This window comes from Atta colombica, unplaced genomic scaffold (assembly GCF_001594045.1).
Source record: "Atta colombica isolate Treedump-2 unplaced genomic scaffold, Acol1.0 scaffold100, whole genome shotgun sequence".
NCBI lineage: Eukaryota > Metazoa > Arthropoda > Insecta > Hymenoptera > Formicidae > Atta > Atta colombica.
This window is the reverse complement of record NW_017259185.1, coordinates 2,345,397-2,367,915: the sequence shown is the minus strand read 5'-3', so window position 1 is coordinate 2,367,915 and position 22,519 is coordinate 2,345,397. Positions and strand designations below refer to the sequence as shown.

Here is a 22,519-nt window from a genome sequence, read left to right as displayed (position 1 = left end):
ATTTAAAAAATGTTTAATTGATAATATATTATTCCTTAAATTAGGTATCGAGGAAAATGAACGACTTTATAATAGAGTGAGAGAATTGGAGGAAAAGAATGGACTTTCTGTTTCGAGGGAACGTGGAAGAAGCTTCGATTCGCTGAGCGATTTAACCAATATTGAATTGGATTTAGATTTGACTGCATTGGACAAGGAAAGGTAAAGGCGCATTGTATAAAAATATAAGAAGTATATCGCATGAGTAGTAATCATGTATAATACAATGTAATATTTTTGCAGAGTTATGGAGGAATACGATGAATTGCGAAACCGTTTTGAAAAGGCTGTTATGGAAATTCGAGCCATGAGGAAAGAACTGCGAGAAGCTCATGCTACACAAGATGTTTTAGAGTTGGAAATCTTTGCTCATAAGCAGGACGCAGCTAACGTCAGTGAAACAAATCAAGCACAGGTTCAGTTAATGGCGGCGAGAATCCAAGACCTGACTAATAAGTTAGCCGCCAGCGAAAAACAAATTAGAACTCTAAAGCAAAAATTAACAAAAGCTGAGAACAGAGATAAGAGAAGATCACTCTCTCTCAAAGGAAGAGAATCTTTCCAGATCTCTCAAGAGGTAGAGGACAAACTTTTGGATCTAGAAAACAAGATCTGCGCTATAGAGAGAGGCAAGAGCATTAGTGCTCCTGTTTCAGCTGGCAGCAGTTCGAAGGAATCGAGTCCTAATCCGAAAAAAGAAAAGAGAAGAGAAAGTAAAAATCTGGATCGAGCTAGATTGCGAAGAAAATCCTTAGATAGCGCGACAAGTTCTGAACCAATGAAAGTATTGATTAGACTAAGTACTCTAGAAACAAAAGTTGCAAGCGTTGCTGAGGCCATGGTCAGTGACGCGGAAAAAGACTCTAGTGAATGTAGCGAAATCAGTGGATCCTCCGAAGTATCATTGGAAGTCCTGGCAAGGCTGAAGAAATTGGAGAGAGTAGTGTCGAAGTCAAAACGACGATTGGAAAAGTGTCTTGGCTCGACGCAAGCGGAAGATAAAGCCGAAAAGTGTTTGCGAGAGGTGAATGAAATATTAGACTCATGTTTAGAATGTAAGAAAAATCAGGCTAGCGCTCAAATCACCGAGTCAGTAGGGGTAGTGGTATCTAGGTTAGAAACTATACTTAAGGACAAATTGAGCGAACTCACGAAGAGACGGCAGTTGCTGGCGCAGGAAGGACGGCTGGACGAGAGGGAGAAAATGAGACTCGTCGCCGAGCGAATAGCTTTCGAGTCCGTGATCCTGCGACAGATAAAGTGCGCGTTAAATCGCACTACAGACAGAAGCGCCGTTTTGAGTGAATTGGTCGAAACTAGTCAGCTTGCCTCAAGCTTAAAGCGTAAGATTCACGGAACTAAGCCCAAAACGTACCAAAAAACGAGTTACATTCAGTATCTCACTAAAGTGTTAGCGAATAAGTTAGTACTGATAGGATCCTCTTCCGTGTCGACGGAAACACCGAAGGAGATTAGCGCCGCTCGCAGCGAAAGTCTAAATTTTCTGCTGCAGAAACAGCGGGAAATCAACGAGATCATGCGGAAGTACAAGGATACGAAGTTGCGACAGCTCGCAGAATCTCTGGCCGCCGAGACGTTGAGTCTGTCCGAGCAGGAAGATCTCGCGGGTAAGCAGATCAGCGGCTCGAACAAGAAACTACTCGAGGATAGACGTATTCGCGAGGCATGGGCTTTAGCACAGGAGACCGTAAGCAAGGAACTCGTGCAAGCCGAAGTGTCTCACGTTATCATGCGTTATGGACAATTGTACGAGCAAAACGTCACTTCGATCACGGACATTTGCTTCAGCTTCGATAACGCAGATAATATTAAACTAGAATCGTGGGTGGACGCGGCGCAAGCACGATTGCGTCAAGAAATGGAGGTTTCCATACACGAGCTGTCAGAAGCTTACGAGGACTGTCTGCGTACGATGAAGAAGAACAAGTTAATGACTCTCGATTCCAAACATGAATCCCGCCAGCTGCTCACAGACTACGCTGATGTAATTGCGCACAAAGCTTTAATAGATTCCAGAATCGCCCTCCTTCAGGAAACCACACGGCAATCATCTACAGCATTGTCTGGCGAAACTTTCGTATCTAGTCTTATTCGAAATGAAGAGGTCCTTTCCTGTCTAGCAAACGATGAGGGATACGATCTTCAAAGCAATCCGATTCTCGACGCGGAGTATAGTTACCTTTATCAGCGATTGACTAAGGAATGCGAGGACAGAATATCTGGAAGGAGAGAGTCGAAAGAGCAGCTTAAGAATGTCAGTCAGTCATTGTTTCACTTGGAAGAGAATCTAGCTGAGCTCAGCAAATGTATAAGAGACAAAACGGGCATGAAAATCGACAATATAATTTGGCCTAAATCGGCGAACAGCGTCACGGATTGGTCCAATGTATGCGAAAAGTGCTTACATTTACGAGAACAGATAAGGAAGCTTAGCGATTACATGAATAATATGTCATGCCAGACATGCAATCAATTACAGGAAACTATTCAGAAAATAACTAACGAACATAATCAAGAATTAGAAGCGCTCAAGCGCAATCAGGAGAGAGATATAATGGATATCAAGGGCGAATTGGATAGCCAGCGGCAATCTTTGACGACCCAATACGAGCAGGAAGCGGCCAGCTTACGTGAGAGAGCTAGGAAACTGGAGCACCGTCTCAACGCGATGGATTCCGAGCATTCGGCTCATGTAAACGAGTTGAGAGCTGCCTATCAGAGATCGATAAGCGCCGAATTGGACACTGATGCTGAGACGCGAAAACGGTATAAGGAAGAGATTAAGCAACTACGCGCATTATGCGAAAAGGGTTTGTTGGCTATGGAGAACTCACACAGACGTATCATTGCCGAGATGGAAGAGAAACATCGGCAGGAATTGGAGAACCTCAGGGTAGAGAAGGAACAGGCGCTTTCCGAAGAGACGCAGGCGACTCTGGCGGCGTTAGACGCCATGAGAAAAGCACATGAACACGAAGTGCAAAAAGAAATCGCCAAATTCAAGCAGGAGTTTATCAAGCAGATGCAGGCGCGTGAGGACATCGGCGTACTACACAAAGAACACGAGTATGCAAGGATTTTAATTCGATTCTAACTGTCAAGTTAAATTGATGCAGAGACTGTATATATTTTCTTTCTTACAGGGAAGAAATGGAGGAGATAAAGCAAGAGATTCTTTCTCTATCCGCAAAATATTCGTCTAAGTGCGTGGAGTCAGCCGCGTTGGAGGAGAAAGTGGGCAATCTGTCCAAGCAACTCGCCCAGGCACAACAGCACATCATGCAATTGGACGCGAGGAACAAGCAATTGCGAGCGCATCTGGTATTGGAAACAAATGACAGCGGTATCAACGATACTATACAGATTCTAAGAGGTAGGGACAACGAGCTCGCCGAACCGAGGGAAGAAATACATCGACTGCAACAATTCAAGGTACGGCTGGCCCTTGATTACAAAGTTTATCATTTAGAAAAGAGTAGATGTGGTTAACAAACATGTACACTACTAAATTGATTAACTCTGCTGCAATTACATATTATGGTGTTTCATTTAGTGAGCTTGTCGCGCTTTAACGAAATTTCTGACTGTATTCGTATTTTAATCACTCAAATAAAAATTCATACGCTTTTTATTAACGACCACCTCATCGTTTTTACACATTCTCTTGTATGTCACCTTGTAAATAATATAATATTAGATCTCCGGCGTGAACGAGTCCGTTCGATAAAAACGTATTGAAACATTCTAGTAACATTGCGATAACGCTGTAACAATGTTATTAGAATGAATATGTTTCTTGTTTATTAAACGAATACCATAACTGATGTAATTGTAATTTAGCGGATAGTTCAGCGATTTGATTAGCATTTAACCCGCCCCCTCTCACTCACCCATCAGCCGCATTGACGCATATTTTCGATATTTCACTAACAGCATGGGGACACCCTTCGTGAATCGTCCGGCGTGCCGTCGAAAACCGCCCTGTCGCTAGACTACTCGCCCGCCTATTCGCCACAACGCCTCAGAGGTAGTCAGGGTGGCAGCGAGCAGAAATTAACGAGTGAACGGAGTACGAAAGGAGCGAGTTCCTTATCCAGCGCGTTGCAAAAACAGTCTCTGTCGGCGGATCGACCTCAGAGCGCGTTCTCATACAGACTCGAGCGCGTAAAGTCCGTCTCGTTGCCGTACTCGAATAATCTGGCTAGGCCGGCGAGTAGTACCGGCGTTTCCGGCTCGCACGTTGATGGGAAAGAACAGCCGGCGAATTTAGGGCAAAAGGAGCGTAACCTGGGCTCGTCATTGTGGGACAGCTTGAGACCGAGGAGCGGCCTGCCTCATCAGTATCAAGGTACAGAAGAGAGATGAATACAGAGAGAAAGGAAGGGAGAAAGAATCTGCGGTGATGGAATGTGTTGTCGATTGACAGTGAGAGAGTCCACGGTGCTTTTGTAAAATATTACTGCGTAATCGTTGACGTAATTGGTCTTATTGTCGATGGTATCATTGTTTATGATCAGTATTGGTTCGAAGATTTTACTTGAAATGATTTTTCTGCATGCAACCGTAAATGTTGCATCGTTTTCTAATATAATGCCGTTTTCTAATATAATATAAAGTTGTGAAAAATCGTGAAAATCGTGAAAATCAAGCGAGGTTTCTGTCTTTGATTATTACTCTTGCGGAAGAAGAGTGATACTAGAGTGAGATTAACATGTGCTTTATGGAAATTAACAGCGCTTTTAAGATATTAACACTGTTAAAATATGGACTGATACGAAGACTGAGCATATTATTTTAAGCGGACTCTACACAATCAATATTATTAGTGCAAATAATTGTATTAATAACATTAATGTAAACATTAAATAATCAATATTATTGCGTAATATCGATGTATTGCATATTGTGTAAAGACCGCTTAATTATGCATAAATATGTAACTGTGCAATATTTATTGAACAATGGTGAACGTTTTGTTAACTCCTATGAAGAGCTTGTTCTTATCGCATGTATATACGAAAAAGTTTAAGCTTTCTATTTATTATGACTACGTTGTTAATTATTGCATTAATTTCGTAAGAATAATTGATAAAATTGGCGATCTTCTAATCTTAATTATGTTATTTATAAATTAGACTGATAACTCAAAAGCGTGCCTACTATTATTTTATATTAATTGCATATGATTGCATTGTGCTTGTCTAACGCTAGTTATTTGCTAACATTCATATATATAAGGGTCCACGATGTGCAATATGCGAATTAACCTTGCCTTATTGTGGGTGTAACACACTATATAAATACGCTATAAATATCTATAGAAATATTAACTAGCCATGTATCGTATATAATGTGCTAAAGATGTGTGGGTAACGTATAATTGTACGTTGATGTGACAGTGGTTAAATGAAAATATATTTACATATCAGAATTTTTGCAAAAAAATTTATATTTACATTAATTATCCCAATTCAAAGTATATATACACAATATATAATTTTCCTCACATAGAAATCTAGTCACTGGCACATCTCGAATTAAGAATATTTAGCTGTGGCAATGATGGAATTTAACATAGCAGCCTAAAACTAAATTAATTAGTTTAAACTAAAATTAGTTTTTCTATTATCTTAAGATATCCAAAAAGAAATATTATGTATACATTTATACTTTTTCCAAATAAGATATATGTTCTATATATCTTTGTATTAATTTTTATTGTAATTTTTATACTTTTTATATAATTACGTAAATACATGTATATGTATGTATACAGTTATACATATATATTCATATATACTTTATGGAAAATCTAAAGTAAATAAATGTAGGAGAGAGAGAGAAAGATGTCACAAATCTAAAAGGCAGTAACAAATTCCTTCTATAATTCTACGATAGTCAAAAATATTTCAAGTAAAAGCATTATGCACGACGAATATCCTTTAACGATTCATAATTCATAATTTTAATGTTTCTCGTTATCGCGACCATAAATAATAAAGATGCTGTCTATATAGAGACACTATGGATACATGTAATCCATATGCATTGTACGTAACAATATTTCGATAACTGTTTGACGTGTAAGGTGGCACAACAGAGATGCGAGTCGGCGGCGGTACTGGCGGCCAACGGTGGCAGGAGACCAAGCAGAATGAAAAACAGCAGCTCTCGCAGACATACACCCTCCGTGCCAACGCTCGTCACACATCCCGCTTCACCCCGGAACCCTCAGCTCTCTCCGTTGCAGGTCCGTTTCAGTCCGTTTATCTGTTTCGTCATTTTGTTGAATGTTACTTAATGGATATCACGTTACGCGTAACCATTCACGCTATCACTTTCACATTGCATCTTATTTGTATAATTTGTATAATTTTCCTATATCGTATGTATGTTTGCTAATTCTCGTGCTACATGATAAATTTTTATATTTATGATTTTCATTTGCTTTATATCTTGATATCTTGAGACATCTTGTCTTCAGATGCTCTTATAATTACGGATAATGATGCTTGATGAGATTTGTCTGTTTACACATTACAGAGTTGATGAGGTCTCCAGCAGTGAGATGGTCCAGCAGAAGTTGTCGCAGCTTACCTCCGACACCCACACCTAGTTACCATCATCCACTTCATCCTCCTCTACCCGCCGTAGGCATGGTCGCCGAGAGGAAAAAACGTTTTGAGCTCTGAACTTCTGTTTTTTTTTATTTCACTGATTAATAATTAGATAGTACGTGTGCGTTCACAGAAATGGTCGAAGCGATAACATTTTGCGTATTTAAAATTATTTGACAAACAAAATGCAGTCCGGATAATAAAATATTGGACATCATTTATGATATCAAAATAAAAGAAGAAATATCATTCTGATATTTCTTCTTTCGGAAATCATAAAACTGAAAATATTTTGATATAATGGAATCGTAAAAATAATTTTAAAACGCTCGATGAAACACGGACCATTCGGATAATATCTGCGATTCGTGTGAATACGAATTACAATTTCACCACTGCCGTACGAGAATCATGTGAAGCTAGGATGATTTTTGATGGACCAAAGTCGATACACCGATCGCGCTCGTCGTGAATATTGAACATGTTTATTAAGTAAACATGATTCAATAGCCGAAACGGGTCCCGATTATTAGAAGAGGACGGATTGCGCAATCCCTTCTTCTTCCACGATGTGAAAATTCGAATAATGTCAAGAATTCATCGCGGGCCTATCGATTGCGATAGGTCATTTTTGACAGAATTTTTCCCAAGAAATTTTTCTAAGCGTATTTACTCACGTCACGTCACTTTTGCGGGCGGCCGTTTTTTGATATTGCATTTAGACTTTGATAAGGGAATTTTTTATCGCTAGCTGCGAGTAAACTTTTTGCTACAATTGACTTTTCATAAATGTCGCGATTTTGGAATACATATTTCGGGGCATTAATTATCGCAAAACGCAAAACGTGCGAAATTCTTCATAATATTTTGTTTAATGGTGCTAAAAATGAACGTGTAAGAAAATGCGTATTATGAATCATGTATACAATCGTCGTGAGAGAGGCAGCCTATTATAATGTAGTATAGAACTGTGTTTTGATGTAAAAGTATATAGGACCAAGGATAAATATTTAGGTTTCCGTAATCTTTTAGAAATTTGCATCGGCTGAGCGTATTCGAATGAAATTACGCTTTGATTTTTCGTGTTAAACAAATCCTATGGTTATTGTCAAAGGAAATAATATTTTTAAGCGTTGAAATACAAATAATTAAATGTCTAAAATTATTAGATTTTCATGATTCTGAAGGATTTGTATTTGTTAAGTATATTTGTCAAGTTAAACGAAAGATTCCATTTTACGCTGGTTAAATTTGATTCTATACTTGCGTACATCTATCCTCTCCCAGAGGGGATCCCGTTAAGTTTGTTATCTTTAAGACACAAATATTTTATAAATTATGCACTTCTGGTTATTACACAGAGAAGATATTTCTGTCACTAGGTTGGATAAGTGAAAAGGAAAAAAAGAAATTTTTTTAGTTTGTTAATCGAGAATGAAGAGATCGTTTTACGCTTGTTTCTCGCTCTTGTTATGTATAGATATTGCACGTAATACAGCGATATGGCATTGCACTGTGTATTATCGCATCTTCTCATTGTGTAAATGTTTTTCAGATTGCGATCATTTGATGTTAATACTGTATAGTTTATGACGTTTTATTAAGCATTAATAAAATATAAGACGATTAATTCCTTCTCCTTCATCTCCAATCCTCAATATATCGTGTGTATGGATTGTTTATATATTATTATTGTATTTTATATTATATATTATTATTGCGATTATTATTGCGATTCGTTTCAGTGATTCGCTCGATATTAAAATGATAGAGACATTAAAAACTTTTCGATTGTCCCTTATATAGAATAATTACTCAGGATTGTTTAACATTTATAATATATTACGATTATGCTATTGTATTTGTATGATAATTTATATATAACACGTTTGAAATAAAATATAGTAACCATGAATATGTTGAACTGCATTAATTGTTATTTAACTATGTGTAACTTTCTTAATTCTTTATGTACGAATTTAATCAAAAGAAGCAAATTTCTTTAGACATTAGATTTGAAACACATAATTGAAGAATATCTTATTTTAACAATGTTTTGTAATTATTAATGGTAAGTATATATTTTTGCAAAAAATTTGACAATTACCTCAATATGTCACTAATGATGTATATAAATATATTTGCAAGACAAATTGCTAAAAATATTAAATATTAAATTAAATTATAGATATTTTATATACAACATTTTTTAAGAAATAATTTATATTTTAATAATGTTATTGAAGCTTTTCTACCCGAGTTTTAACGCTATAAAATTATGAAATATTGCACAAACAAAAATAAAATAGATAAGCAAAGTTCCATGTATCAATGTTTGATTGGACAATTTTCGAAAATTATCTTCATATTTTATACGTTTGTTAATGATTTCTGGATAGGATTCAACAATAAAAAATTTTAGAAATTATAGATATTTATAGATCTTTCTCATTAAATGATAGATATATGTATCAAATTGATAATCTTCCTTATGATTTTATTATAGCAAAAGAATTGACAGTAAAAAGCTCAAATATTTTTGCATCATTTATATAACAAAAAGAAAAATATCTCGTAAATCGTTAAAAGAATAAGATGGTGAAGCGTACGATATCGACATGATAGGTTAGAAATTAGATAGCATCGAGAGAACACAAATATCTACTTTTACAGAGAATTGATACATACATATATTTTCTGCTTATTAATAAATTTTTAGCAAGCTAATTAACAAAATAAAGCAATATACATTTCATTTTTTCGAAAGAAGTTAACATACATTTCATTTTTTCGAAAGAAACAAATCTATGATATGGAAATAAGACATATATTTCATTTTTTCGAAGGAAATAAATAGATATTTATTATTGTTTTATATCACAAGTGACATTATAAGTGTGCAAAATTCGTTGTTGCATCTTATTCGAATGAATTATTTAAAAGAATACTATTAATAATTAGATTGATATAATTAAATAAATATAATATTTAAACCGTAGATTATAATTAAACAATGACGGAAATTTAATTATGCATTCGTAGAGACGCTCAAAATCATTAAAATTAATGAAAAGATAAATTTTAACAGTAAGGTTAGGCAGGAATCAGGTTTTATGTCGTCGAAAATCTCGGAAAAATCGCTTCGAATATTCGCAAAACAGGATAGGCAAGGAGGTTGCTGGAAGTATTCTGAGAGTGGGTGTAGTCTTCCCACATCTCCCCTCCTTGTATCGACGCGGTAATTGGTTGATTCATTTGAGGGAGACGCTGTTTCCCCCTCTTCTACGCGAATTCTCCAGCATTCTCATTGGTCGGCGGTATCGGTGACGCCTACGGAGGGGGAGCGAGAGTAGGATAGCCATAGCGCCTCTGGAATACCTCCTGCGACCTCTTCGCTCAATATGTTTTCCTAATAAGTAGTAATAATTTTCTCGGGAATCTCTGACGCCAAAAACTCGCCCTAGAATACCTCCAACAATACCTCCTCGCTTGTTCTGCTTTACTGATATTTGAGGCGATTTTTCCGTGATTTTCGAGGATATAATATTGTCGAAGATAAAACTTGAATCTTGCCTACTTTACCGTCTGAATTTATCCTTCAATATTATTAATTTTAATTATATTTAATGCGTCTCTGAGAGCATTATTAAATTCTCATTATTGTTTAATTATAATCTAGTGTTAAAATGTTTTATTTATTTAATTATTAACGTATGTACAGATATTAATAATGTTTCTTCAAATAACTTACGCGAATGCAAAACGCGGCTACAATCTTTACACTGAGATATAATTATTTAATAAATTGAAACCAACTGTTTATTTTCGGCGAAAAACCAATATATATATTGTTAATTAACTAAAGCTAAATAATTTTTAGAAAATATATGTGTATTTATGTGACAATTTGAATTCTCTCATAAGTATCTAACCTCTAACGTCGATAAGCTCGTCATCTTTTTTATTTATTTGTAACATTATGTAACATCAATCTAACATTGTTTGCTGTTGGATATTTTGCCAAACTGCGTTAAGAAAAATATCACGTATAGAATCTTATAAAAAAGAATTATTACACATATTTGCTAAAATGACGTTTCGGCTTTCTAATTCTGTGAGATTCATTAATTCTTTCGTCGTTATTTAATAAATTCCGTTTGTTCCAACTTCTCGAATCTTTCGCATAATGTATAAAATAATACTTAAAAAAAAATTCTTTACAAACAATTTATTGGATCTTTCTCATTCACTTATATTTTACGTTATTCTGATGCTGCTATTCAGATATGATACTAAAATGTAATAGAAACATTAATACACGCAGCATTACGAACATTTTGTTAAAGAAAACAAATCTTGAAAGTAGTCTTGCTATTTAGATTAAATTTTCATGATGTCATTGGTTGGCTTCATTTAATCGCATTATCGATATTTTCATCATTATATTCTAACATTTACAAGTTTTTAAAATTAATATTTAAATCTATATTATATGTATATTAGTTTTCTTATTCCATTTCTTATTTTATATATGACATGAAATATTACAAAGACAGCATGCAAGTATGAAGTTCGTATATTAAAATGTCAAAGATTTTAAAAAAGCAAATTCTCAAAAACTGACGTATAATTTGAATAATAATATTTTTATACTTCGCAAAATATCTGGTTTGTTAAAAATAAAATCTAAATGTAAACAAGCTTTTAACTATAAAAGCATATATATATATATATATACATATATATAGAGAAACCTTATATCTTCGCGAAATTTGTGGGTATAAAGACAGAGTGCGAAAAAAAGAGACATTGGTTTATTTGAAAAATATTTAATAATAAACATTGACAATATACAGAGAAAATACGCCATAAGAAGTTGCTATGAGATTAATAAGAACCTAACAACTGGTCCAGACTTACAAAATATCATCAAATCAGACAATGATAAAGGTGTCACGAGTCACACCTTATATTCCTATCAATATTTTGCAAATAAAGTTCATCGAGTTGACCGTATATTCTTCCTCTCTTATACCTCTTTTCTTTTTTCACTCTTTTACTGATTTCCATTAATTTCTCTTGCGAGCTCGCTATTGCGTTGAACTGTCGGCCCGTACAAATCGCTTATGCACGGTTCGAAGAGGAAATCCGCAAGGAGACACAGAAGATATCAACGGCGTTTCTCTTTGTGGATTTCTTTTCTTTTTTTTTTTTACATTTGCGAGAGAAGCGGAAAAAACAGGTGGCAATTTTAGCTGTTTCGATTTTTCTCAGCGATTCAAATATCACTGGGCATTTCTTCTTCATTTGTCATTTTTGTTGTTTTCGTGCTACCTTACAACGATTAATTAATTCGTGCTCTTGATTTCATCGATTTGTGGAGAAAGGGTATGAGTTTCTCGCTCATCCGTCATGCACGCACACACATATACACACACAGCACATATACGCAGGCACGCATCATGTTTCATATACAGATACATTAAACTTTACACGCACGCGTTGCTAGAAATATCATTAATAATAACGTCCTAATGTCATGGAACATCTTTCATTAATTTTTTTTTGCACTAATTCGAAAAGAATGGCACGACGCTGCCACTCGAAACAGTTTTCGGTTTCGAGAAGTCGATCAAATTATATGCTCTTCCTCGTGTCGATCGTACAATCGTACGATAAAAACGGGAGGGATACTCCGGCAGCGCCTTGCTCAAATACCTAGGATATGTTGCTTGTAAGATGTGTCATTATGTAGTCATGTTTATTCATCTAGATTCATTTAAAAATCCCTTTACGGTATTTATCGTTAATTAATCATTATACGTATAATGTACGGTGCGTATCATTGAGTTATGTTACATTGCGCGATTCCACTAGCTCTGGGTCTCATCATCGACGAGGGTAAAAATTAATCATCGGCGGAGTTGAGAATTCAGGCTCGAGAATTCGCTTCGTCTGCGTCCATCGTTTGTTCGTTAGGATAAAAGAAATCTTCTCTATGCACGCCGTTCTCTAATCCGTATTTTTTGAAATTTTATGGGCCATTTAAATTTGAAAAATATGGATTAGTTTGTGCACAGAAATCCTTTTAATTCGAGAAGGAAGGTACGCTCGACGAAGATCGAAGACTGAAATTATGGTAAAAAGAGAGGGAGGGAAATTCGGGACCTGAAGATACATAAACGTGCAGAAATTTGGCAAAAGTGATGTTGCTCTTCCTCGTAAATTATATTATCATCTAGATATGTCGCGTTCTTTGTTTATTTTTAACAGCCGAAAGAATCTCATTATCCTTCCGTAACTCCTTTTTCCGAGAAAGCAAATTGTTGGAAACAAAATCCATTTTATATATATATATATATTATAATATATATTATAATATATATTATAACAAGACATTCCTTCAATATTCAAACGGAAAAATAAAGAATAGAGACGTGAGAGGGAGAAGGCAGGGGAGAAAGAGAGAAAAAGCTGATCTAGCCTCTAAATTCTATGAACATCTTATACGATAGGCCTGCTCGCAACGATAACGCGCATAAAGGAGACAATCGAGGAAAAGAAGTTGTGCATTTATGACGAAGATGGAACGCGATAAAACCGCGAGGGGAAAAAAAGTATTTCGCGCCTCTTCCGTCTCGCTAATTTGAGCTTGACTTATTACGCTAGCCACTAATATTAATAGCCTATCGATAAAATTATCGATTACGAGTAAGTATAAATTGTAATTACAGTGTACAATATACAGGGAGAGATAAACCTCGCAGAGTCTCTCTTTCTCTTGTGTGCTTGCTTTCACCCGCGTTGAGGTGCGGCTGCGAAAAATCTTTATTTCCACAAACACGAATTCGTACGATTTCTTTTTTTCTCCTCCGAACCCGCGTACGGTTTCTTGTGCTATTATTTTTTACGCGGAAGGGGATGTGTGCATCTACCGAGAAACCGACGATTTTCGCGACTCTCAATTCGACAACCGTCACATACGACGAGTACGCACATCACGTTCCCCCAAATCAAAATCCGTCCCGATTTTACGTATTTATTGTGTAATCAATTAATTAATCTACGTTCATTAATTTAACGTTACGAGAATCATGAGTATGTCTGAGTGGGCTTCTTGCTCGTTTAAAGTACTTTCTAAATTATAATGTGTTCCTCGGCACGCTCCTCCACGATCTTTGTGCTCGAAAAATCTATGTACATGTACACGACGTTTGCGAGAGGAAAAAAAAAGAGAAAATTGTCATCCTGCCTCGAGCATCCTCGAGTTCCAGAGCTTAATCTATAATCCTAGTTGAAGATTAGATTAAAACGTAACGACGGCCAAACTACTTGCCGTACTTTCTAAAACATCTTTGTCATATTTGGCTATTTCACACTGCTTATTTTCTTGCTCCTCCCTTCCTCCTTTTTCTTTTCTTTTTTACTCTTCGCTTTTCAGTTGTATCATTTCGCATTACACGCCTTCTTATTCTTGTATTGTGGCGCAACGTATCTTATATTCTTACGTATAATATATACGATAAATCCTCGCTTAACTATTAATTTAACAGAGATATCACTCATTCGACTCAATGTGCGTACCATTTTTTCCATTTCGCATTACTCTCAAATAGAGTATTTTTTACTTTCTATATAGCGCACCGGTATATCTACTCGATCAGGAAGCAGTGTCACAAGAAAAAAATCTAGTGACCGAGAACGCCGATTTGAATAGAAACCGAGATGAACAGCGATTTGATCATAAAAATAATAATCTATAAATAAACTAACAATTCCCAAGAGAACGAAAAATATATTTATATAAAAAGACATGTGTGTTCAACAAAAAATTTCTAAAAAACCTTAAATGTAAATATAAAAATTACCTATACAGTTTTATATCAAGATACAATCGTTTACCGTACATCGTAACTAAAAAGTTCGAAAAGGAAAAAGAAAGAAAAGTGGTATTCACATTATTGAATGATACTATCCGTATCGGCGTTTTCGATTACTCGATGTATTTCGTTACAACTGGGTCGACATTTCATTTAGCTGGATGGACCTAATCATCCTTTGTGACATGAAGACAAGTTCGTTTTACAAGCACGCACGCGCTTCGACATCGAGAAACCGAAACGATCTGCTAAGTATGCAACGTCCTTGCTAGAGATGTTTGTACAATATTGATTTTTGCCGGTTAATAGTGACCTGAGCGTAACGGATCTTCTTTCCTTTTAGCGTAGCGGGTAGAGCTTCGTGCGGATAGTGCATTCGTGATACACCCTGCAAGATCGGTTCATACCAAGAAATGTATTCTACAAGTCTATCTTTGTTTATGTACTACAACTATGCTCTCGTTCATTGGCGTTGAGATTCTGCGCTTAGCGATTATGAGGTGGACTCTGTTTAATATTTACTGTAGTAAAAAAAAGAAAATTGTCATGTCCGTTCAATCATTAATTAACTAAATAAATAAGTAGTACATACTAGAGGGGAGGGGAGGGGGGAGGAGATTATCGCGTGACACTTGATGTCGGATTTTTTTCGGAAAAGAGAGAAGAGGCATTGATAAGACAATATGACCGTATTTGCCGTTCTATTCTTACATGATACGTGAAAGGATGCGATAAAATTGCTGTTCGGAACTTTTCGAATAACAACATAACGTGGAATTGAGTCTACAGGTCTCAAATTCAGTTCCAGAGAATAAAAATTAAAACAGATCTTTGCAGTCTTTCTTCTGCGGATCCTTCTATTATTATTATTTGATTCACGATGTATTCAATTCATGTTTTGACAAAATTATAAAAACAATTAGACATGAGATAGTTCAAATTTTTCAGAATAAGATTTCAGGAACGAGACATTGATTGAATTGTAGGAGACAAATGGAAATCAAAGTGCGCTATTGTAATTAAAAAAATCAATTCGATTAGATTCTGTGCAATTAAAATCCGGTATACTGTTTCAGAGGTCTCAGCGGTTTCTTGTCCCTGTCTTCTTCCATTTCCGCTACTCTTTTAAGTTTACTGAGAACAGTTTTCGCAAACCTACGCATACACACGCGCGCGAAAGCGCATACACACATATTTGGCATAGAAACCCTACCGGTCACATGGATGCCTTTATTTCTTTCTAGGTCGTTTTTCTTTTTTTTTTAAACTAGCTACCTAAAGATCTCGCTTTTTCGGATCACCTTGTGTCGATTCGTGTCGACTGAAATCGTCAATGCCTCGCTGCCATTCGTTAATTTCTCGCAAAGAAATTACATTTTATACTGCAGCAAAGTATATTATATCATTTTACATTATTTTAATGATTCAATAATTGCGCATTTGCTTATTTTATTTTTATCTAAATAAATCATGTGCGTAAAACTGTCCTATGATATTTGTGCGAATTGTTCAGGGCTTCTTCGCGCGCGCGATTCGGCAGCCCCTTCGAATTATTAATATTATCTGCTAATTTAGACTATGAATGTAAACCGTAATGTGCAATGTTGACTTAAATAGAAATAATTACAACAAATATACAGCTATATTACAAGTATTTCAGTAAATAGGCAAACTTGCATGAATCATGCATCGTATCAGACATAATATCACAACATGATATGATAATGCGTTTTATAGAAACTATAAACAAGAGAGAGAAAGAAATATAACTACTATTATATTCCATTTAGTGACTCATAAAATTGTTCATAAGATTAAAACGCTTGATATTAAAGAAGAATATATGACAAATACAGAGAAACGTGATGGAATTATCGAAAATAATTTTGTGCAGAATAAAATTCGAAAGTGTGAGAAGCAGTTACTATTAGTTTTATATCAATTTTGATATTTGGAATTCAGTACAATTTACTCGGATCAGATGGAAACGGAATCAAGTAAAAGACTCCCCCCTGCGAATAGCTGTTGGCAGAGGAGCGACTTTAGAGGCAACTTTAAAGGCGATTTCCGGCCGAACACGACTCGATACTTTGATGCGCCGACCTCGACGCTGCTGTTGCATTTTTACAGACAAATTTTTCTCGCCTATTTCAATTATCGCTTATATATTTTCGAAGGTACTATTTAAAGATTTGACGTAGAAAAGCACGATGCTTTTCACGTTAATAACAGTTCTGTTTCGATTCGGTGTCGAGGATTTCGCATCTTCATGATGACCTTGAGTCACAAAGTTGGAAGGTAAAACCAGCGAGTCAGCATGCGTGGGAGGGTCCAGGCTCATCGTCTCGTGGGTGATCTCGATGATGACAAAAATGACGGTGATGATTGTGTCGACTCGTGTCTGGTCATGTTCTGCTGAGTATAACTTGGAAGGCTCTTGGGTTCTATTAATGATCCATTTAGTATGGCGTGAACCTATTGTAGCCGCCTCTGTATACAGTTGCCTGTAAAGATAAAATTTATAAGATACCATCTTAATATGATACACAGCGCAAACTAACGTATAAACTGTGGTGCATTTAGCGTTGAATGCAACCGTTTGTTTCAAGATCTTATTTCGAGAACTGAAAAATGCACCGTCCGAAGATAAACGGCAAATAAAGTAAGCGGTGTTTTATATAAGATTTCAATTTACGGTTGTGCAACATTGCAGTGAAACGTCAGAACCATCTATTCGGAAAACCAACGAGATCGAGCTAAAAACTTATTTAATTTTCGCCCCATTAAATTGAGTCAGGAATGATTAAACTCCTTCACGGCGTACACCCATTTCGTTTGAACCATCCTGTCGTTTACACAATACGTACAGTTCGCGTTCATCGAGCAAACTGAGACCGGCATGGAAGTCCGAATAATCACATTTGAGGATGAATGCGTGCGATGGGAACACAAGCCATTAACTTTCGTCGCGACACAGTTCCCGTAAGTTGAAAATTCCTGGCATTAATAATTCATATGTGAGTGAAACGCGCTACGACCGAGGTGGTCTTTCCTAACGCTTGTTATTTATGGCGTAATAACGGGGTGCTTCATTCTCCTTCCATATAGCGGTGATACGCGCGCGAGAGATCTATGTGCGCGATTTAACGGCACTACCGTTAAATGAAATCGTAAAAGTACACTTCGTAATCGAAGCTCCTTCTTACCCCGTAACCCGCCACAGGTCCGATGCCATGTCCGAGGTAGGGATCGGCGTATTCACGCCCGTAGCTGGAAGAATAAAAAAGTGATTGTTAATATCGATAGGATTTTTCGTTTCGCTGAAGTCGAACGATTTCATATGCGCATTTTATTCTTCCGATTTCTCTCATTATTTTCCGTGAGGAAGATTGAAAGAGGAAATATGGAATTAAAACGTATAAAGATCCTAACAGAGTCTGACAACGAGCGATTTTATCAAAATCCTTATATGAAAAAGAAAAATATACAAGATGGTAATTAAATACTCTAAAAGAGAGTTTTAAGGGATGATTCCTCACAAAAAATCAAATCAAAACGAAAAATTCATGTCCAAAACAGCTTAATTTCAAAGGTATTCAAATTAAAGGAAAAAGTTTATTTCTTCAAAAATTTCGAAAACTATTCGAATTATTTTGATAAAACTTTCATGTAAATATATAAATTTCGCAATAATTTTATTAGACCATTAAAATAATTATATAGAACGCAAATTTGTTAGAATGTCAAAACTTTTTGCAGCATTGCTCATTATGCTTGAATGTCCTACTTAATTATTTTGCCAGTCCAACAAAAAATTTTCAGATCTGTATCAAACTAAATTTTTTAATATTTCAACAATCATTTTTTCCTTGTCAGTAACTTTAATTAAAATCAGAGATAGTATAAGTTAAAGTAGGATTGTACATATATAATTCTTTCTTATATAGGATTTTAAAATTGACAAAATTGCTTGTAATTAAACTCTGCATTGAAAAAAATGTTTGGAACGTATAATCATTTATTTTGTTGATATGTAACTTTTATTACTTTTTCATTAAAAAGTTGTATTCTAATTAAAATTTAGAGTAATCAAATTTTATTAGAACACAATTTTTTAACAAAGAAATAAGAAAGCTTTTATTAGTCATATAAAAAAAATATATAAATGGTTTTACATACCAAACATTTCACTCAGAGTGACAAATGAAAGCTACGTACGTATAGAACGCATTAGGTATGAAATCGACTCTAATACTCATATTTGTACTTGATATTCCTCTTGTGTTGGATGCAAGATATCGACGCGAAGTGCATTAAGTGCGCTTTAAGGTTTCTTGGGGAGTGGTGCTTCTCGAGGAATGGTTTGGACTTTCGATGGGACTATCAGGACGGGTCTGAATTTCGGAAACAAATCTGCGACTCCTAACAGGTCGTCCGCGACGTCGGGATTTGCTGCAAGGAACGGACTCTTCGTGTTATAATTTTGTTAATAAATAATAATTCTCCAATTGGAGAATTTGTATTTTGTGATGCTGAAAGAGGAATGAAAAAAACATGGAGGCTGCTGGCAAATATGAAGGAAAATGTTGATAATGAACATCATCAAGGATAGATGAGATGAAGGTAATTCATTGCGATGCTCAATACATGATATGCATTCTGACCTCACTCTCGTAATGGGGTCGAGCCGGTGACTTCAAAGCGTCCCTCAATCTATACATGTGTATCTGCATGCCACTACGAGACAGCATACAGACCACAACTATGATATGATGGGAGAATCATGTCCTTCATATCAATAATGAAGATAATATGTCATAATTTCGAATAAATCAAATGAGTTGTTAAAGAATAATAAGCTTATGATATGCTTATATCAAAAATGTGAACATTCCATCTAATAATGATAAATTCTAATTTATTAAGTTGTCGTATATTTTTCTAATTGCATAAATATTTTTCAAAATGTACATTACATAATTATTGCAGTAATATATTAATTACTAATATATATTAATATATATTAATTAATTTGCAAATACATATAGGAGAGTAACATTATAATATGATAATACAACGTTATATAGTGCTCCAAACATAATATAGCAATAAGCGTCCAATAACAAGTTATAAACAATTTATACTAAATAAATGAAGCATCATTAAAAAAAAAATCTTGAAATCTTATAAAAAAAGCACGTTCGCGAAGAAAAGTTGCAAAGCTCCCTTTCTCTAAGAGGAATAAAGGGAACACATTCGAAAAGTTTTCTTCTTTTTGGAGAGATCTTTGGCATTGTACGAGAAATTTTTAAATTTACCGAGCCACATTTAATCAATTCAGAGCAATTCTTCAATGTCTTGAATTTTTCAATTTCTTGAATTTTACACGTACTTCTTCTGTTTGAACGAATATTTAATTAAATAGGATCAGTGGTAGGTATATAATTAAATATAAAAGTTGCACATGTGCTCTTTCGCAAAAAAAATTGGCTCCAGTTTTATTAAATAATCCGTAGGCGGAAGTTGGCTCGCTAAATCTGGGACGTTCTGTATATCGAATGAGAGGGAAGGAGAAAGAGGGAGCGAGGAAGAGAAAGAGAGATCCTGGAGGATTCGTGGTGAGTGAGAGTACATACACGAGGGTTTCTCGGGTGAAAATGTGGTGCACTTACCCCGCGACTGCGGCATATCCTGCGACCGGTTGTGCCGCAGCTGCAGCTGCGCCGTATGCGCGCGCAGCCACCGCCGTGTAGGTTGCTGCAGCTGCGTACGTAGCCTGCTGTGCCGTTGATAGTGGTGTCTTCAACAATGGTGAGGCTGCGGCTGCCGCTGCCGCGGCCTGAAACAACAACCATGACCCGCCATGCAAGGCTCAAGCAAGCTCGAAGACAGATAGAGAGGATGATCTCAGCGAGAAACGATACTAATACGATCGTTCCTAGAGGCTCGTGTCATTGCACACAGAAAACGTAGCTTTCTAATCAGTAGTTCTAAATGGAAAATGTCAATTGCGGCTGGAAAAGAGGCATACATCAAAAGGAATAGTGGGAAAATGTACTCAATTACAGCCATTGTCTATAAAACTGCAAATACTTCTACAATATCCAATAAACACAAATAAGAAATTTAAAATAAATGCACTCTTTTCCAATCGTATCCTCAATTGATCAATGTCTACTAGATGCGGAAGAGAAGTATATAAAAAAAGAGTTTTAATTAGAAATAATTTAAATATCAGATATATATCAACAGAATACAACTATGAATGATTACATCAGCATGTGTAATTTTGTTATGCAATAACAAATAAATCTTTCAAGATGTTTAAATAATTAGGATTATATTAATTATATTAATTATAATTTTAACATTAACAGAATCAATTTCTTTGCAATTCTGGAATATTTTTTATTACTGCGCATATATTTTGCAGTCTTATCAAATCTTGTTATATATTTTTAAGAATTAATATTCTAAAATTTATTTCATATTTATTTTATAAAATTAAATTTATTTCATATTCATTTTAAATCTCGAAAGTAATAAACTGTCGGAATAAATGAAATGTACTAATTTTGTTTGCTAACGTTTTCTATGTGCAATTACTACGTGAAACGCATCAGCGTTGTTCGTTGCGACATCAATAGAACAGCGAGATGCAACAGCCAAGTGACATTTTCAGGCTTGAATATGTACCAGTTAAAAAATATTGTCGAAATCCCTTGCATCACATTTCTCTCGCTGTTTTAAAAATGTCAGTGCATGGATATTCAAACATTTCGAGCATATAACTAACTGTGACACTCGTAGTTGTATTTTATACAAGCTTCGAGAGGGATGTTTTATTTACAAGGAACATGATCTGATCGAAACTGATGATATTCAATTTCTTTATGACATCAAGCGGCTATATTATCGAATATTTTGCGATAATGCAAACATTCCATTTCTAATTATGAATCCTAAAATACAAAAACATATTAAAAATAAAAATTTTTCATCGTTTACTAACGTCGAAACTATTTTTCGTACACATTGAAATGTCGAATGAAATGTCAAATTATAATTCTAAATTTTTTCGACACAAATATTTTTTATGTTCCATATTAAACAATTTGGATAAAAAAAAAAAAGAATATATAAATGGAAAGACATAATAAAAAAATTTCATGCAACATGAAGATTCATGAAAGTAGCCATGGTGCAAGTTAAAAGATTTGAAAACTACAAATATAATATGAAATAGGAAAGAATTAGGGATGACGAATTATTGAGCTCCTTTTTTCCAACCTCGACAGATGGAAAGGAAACTATTCTAAGTGTCTTCCAAAGTAATATATTCGAAAATACTTTTACCTAAGTAATTCAGAATGGAACGAAGTTTCAATAATAAAACGTAGAGACGAGCAAAAAGTGTTAAGAAAATTCCTGATACTAGTAGTAGTATAACAATAAATAATCACTTTCGTCTCTATGTCGACCATGTTGTTAGCTATGTGCCTGAGGTAATAAATAAACTCGCTCTCACGTCAAAAGGATCGTCTATAATATTTGGAAATACCTACGATGTTTAAACGGTGAACCTCACAAATATTTGCACGCAGCATCAAAATCTCGCTCGATGCAGAGAATTTATGCCCGATGAAGATAGGGCTGTTGAGAGCGCACTCATTGGCGCCAGGATGATGGCGGGAAGACCTACGTGCATGCATCTAGGATGTGCAATTCGATACACCAACGTATATATATCCCATTACGTGATAACGTAACACTAGCGCACTCAGATGCTCGCGATTTCCATGACATTACCATTCGCGCGTTTGACCTAAACCCGAATGCAGTTTGTTCGAACACTATCTTGTCATGAGTACTCCCTAAAAGCTTGGGAAGATTAAATCCCGTTTTAAACTCAATTGTCGGATCATTAATTTATTGTAATATATTATTATATATAATCTTGTG

The 22,519-nt window shown here is 35.4% G+C and overlaps 2 protein-coding genes across 5 annotated transcripts in view; one reads left to right on the top strand and one right to left on the bottom strand.

Moving 5' to 3' along the window:
* The window catches only part of LOC108686200 (protein outspread), a 193,719-nt gene extending 186,967 nt beyond the window's left edge, over positions 1–6,752 (top strand). For 2 of the 4 annotated variants that reach the window (XM_018191376.1, XM_018191369.1), the window contains exons 12-16: positions 45–201; positions 283–3,126; positions 3,204–3,492; positions 6,149–6,310; positions 6,604–6,684. In XM_018191376.1, coding sequence (XP_018046865.1) covers positions 45–201; positions 283–3,126; positions 3,204–3,492; positions 6,149–6,310; positions 6,604–6,609 — 3,458 coding nt within the window. In that variant the 3' untranslated portion in view covers positions 6,610–6,684. Of the gene's footprint in view, positions 1–44; positions 202–282; positions 3,127–3,203; positions 3,493–3,993; positions 4,409–6,148; positions 6,311–6,603 lie in introns of all 4 variants that reach the window. The other 2 variants (XM_018191360.1, XM_018191385.1) reach the window with 2 other exon arrangements.
* Positions 6,753–16,937: 10,185 nt separating this feature from the next.
* LOC108684648 (RNA binding protein fox-1 homolog 2-like) overlaps positions 16,938–22,519 on the bottom strand; it is a 248,440-nt gene continuing 242,858 nt past the window's right edge. The window contains exons 12-14 of the mRNA XM_018189083.1: positions 20,230–20,396; positions 17,764–17,827; positions 16,938–17,061 (exon numbers count right to left, since the gene is read on the bottom strand). Of these exons, the coding sequence (XP_018044572.1) occupies positions 17,017–17,061; positions 17,764–17,827; positions 20,230–20,396 (276 nt within the window). The 3' untranslated portion in view covers positions 16,938–17,016. The remainder of the gene's footprint in view (positions 17,062–17,763; positions 17,828–20,229; positions 20,397–22,519) is intronic.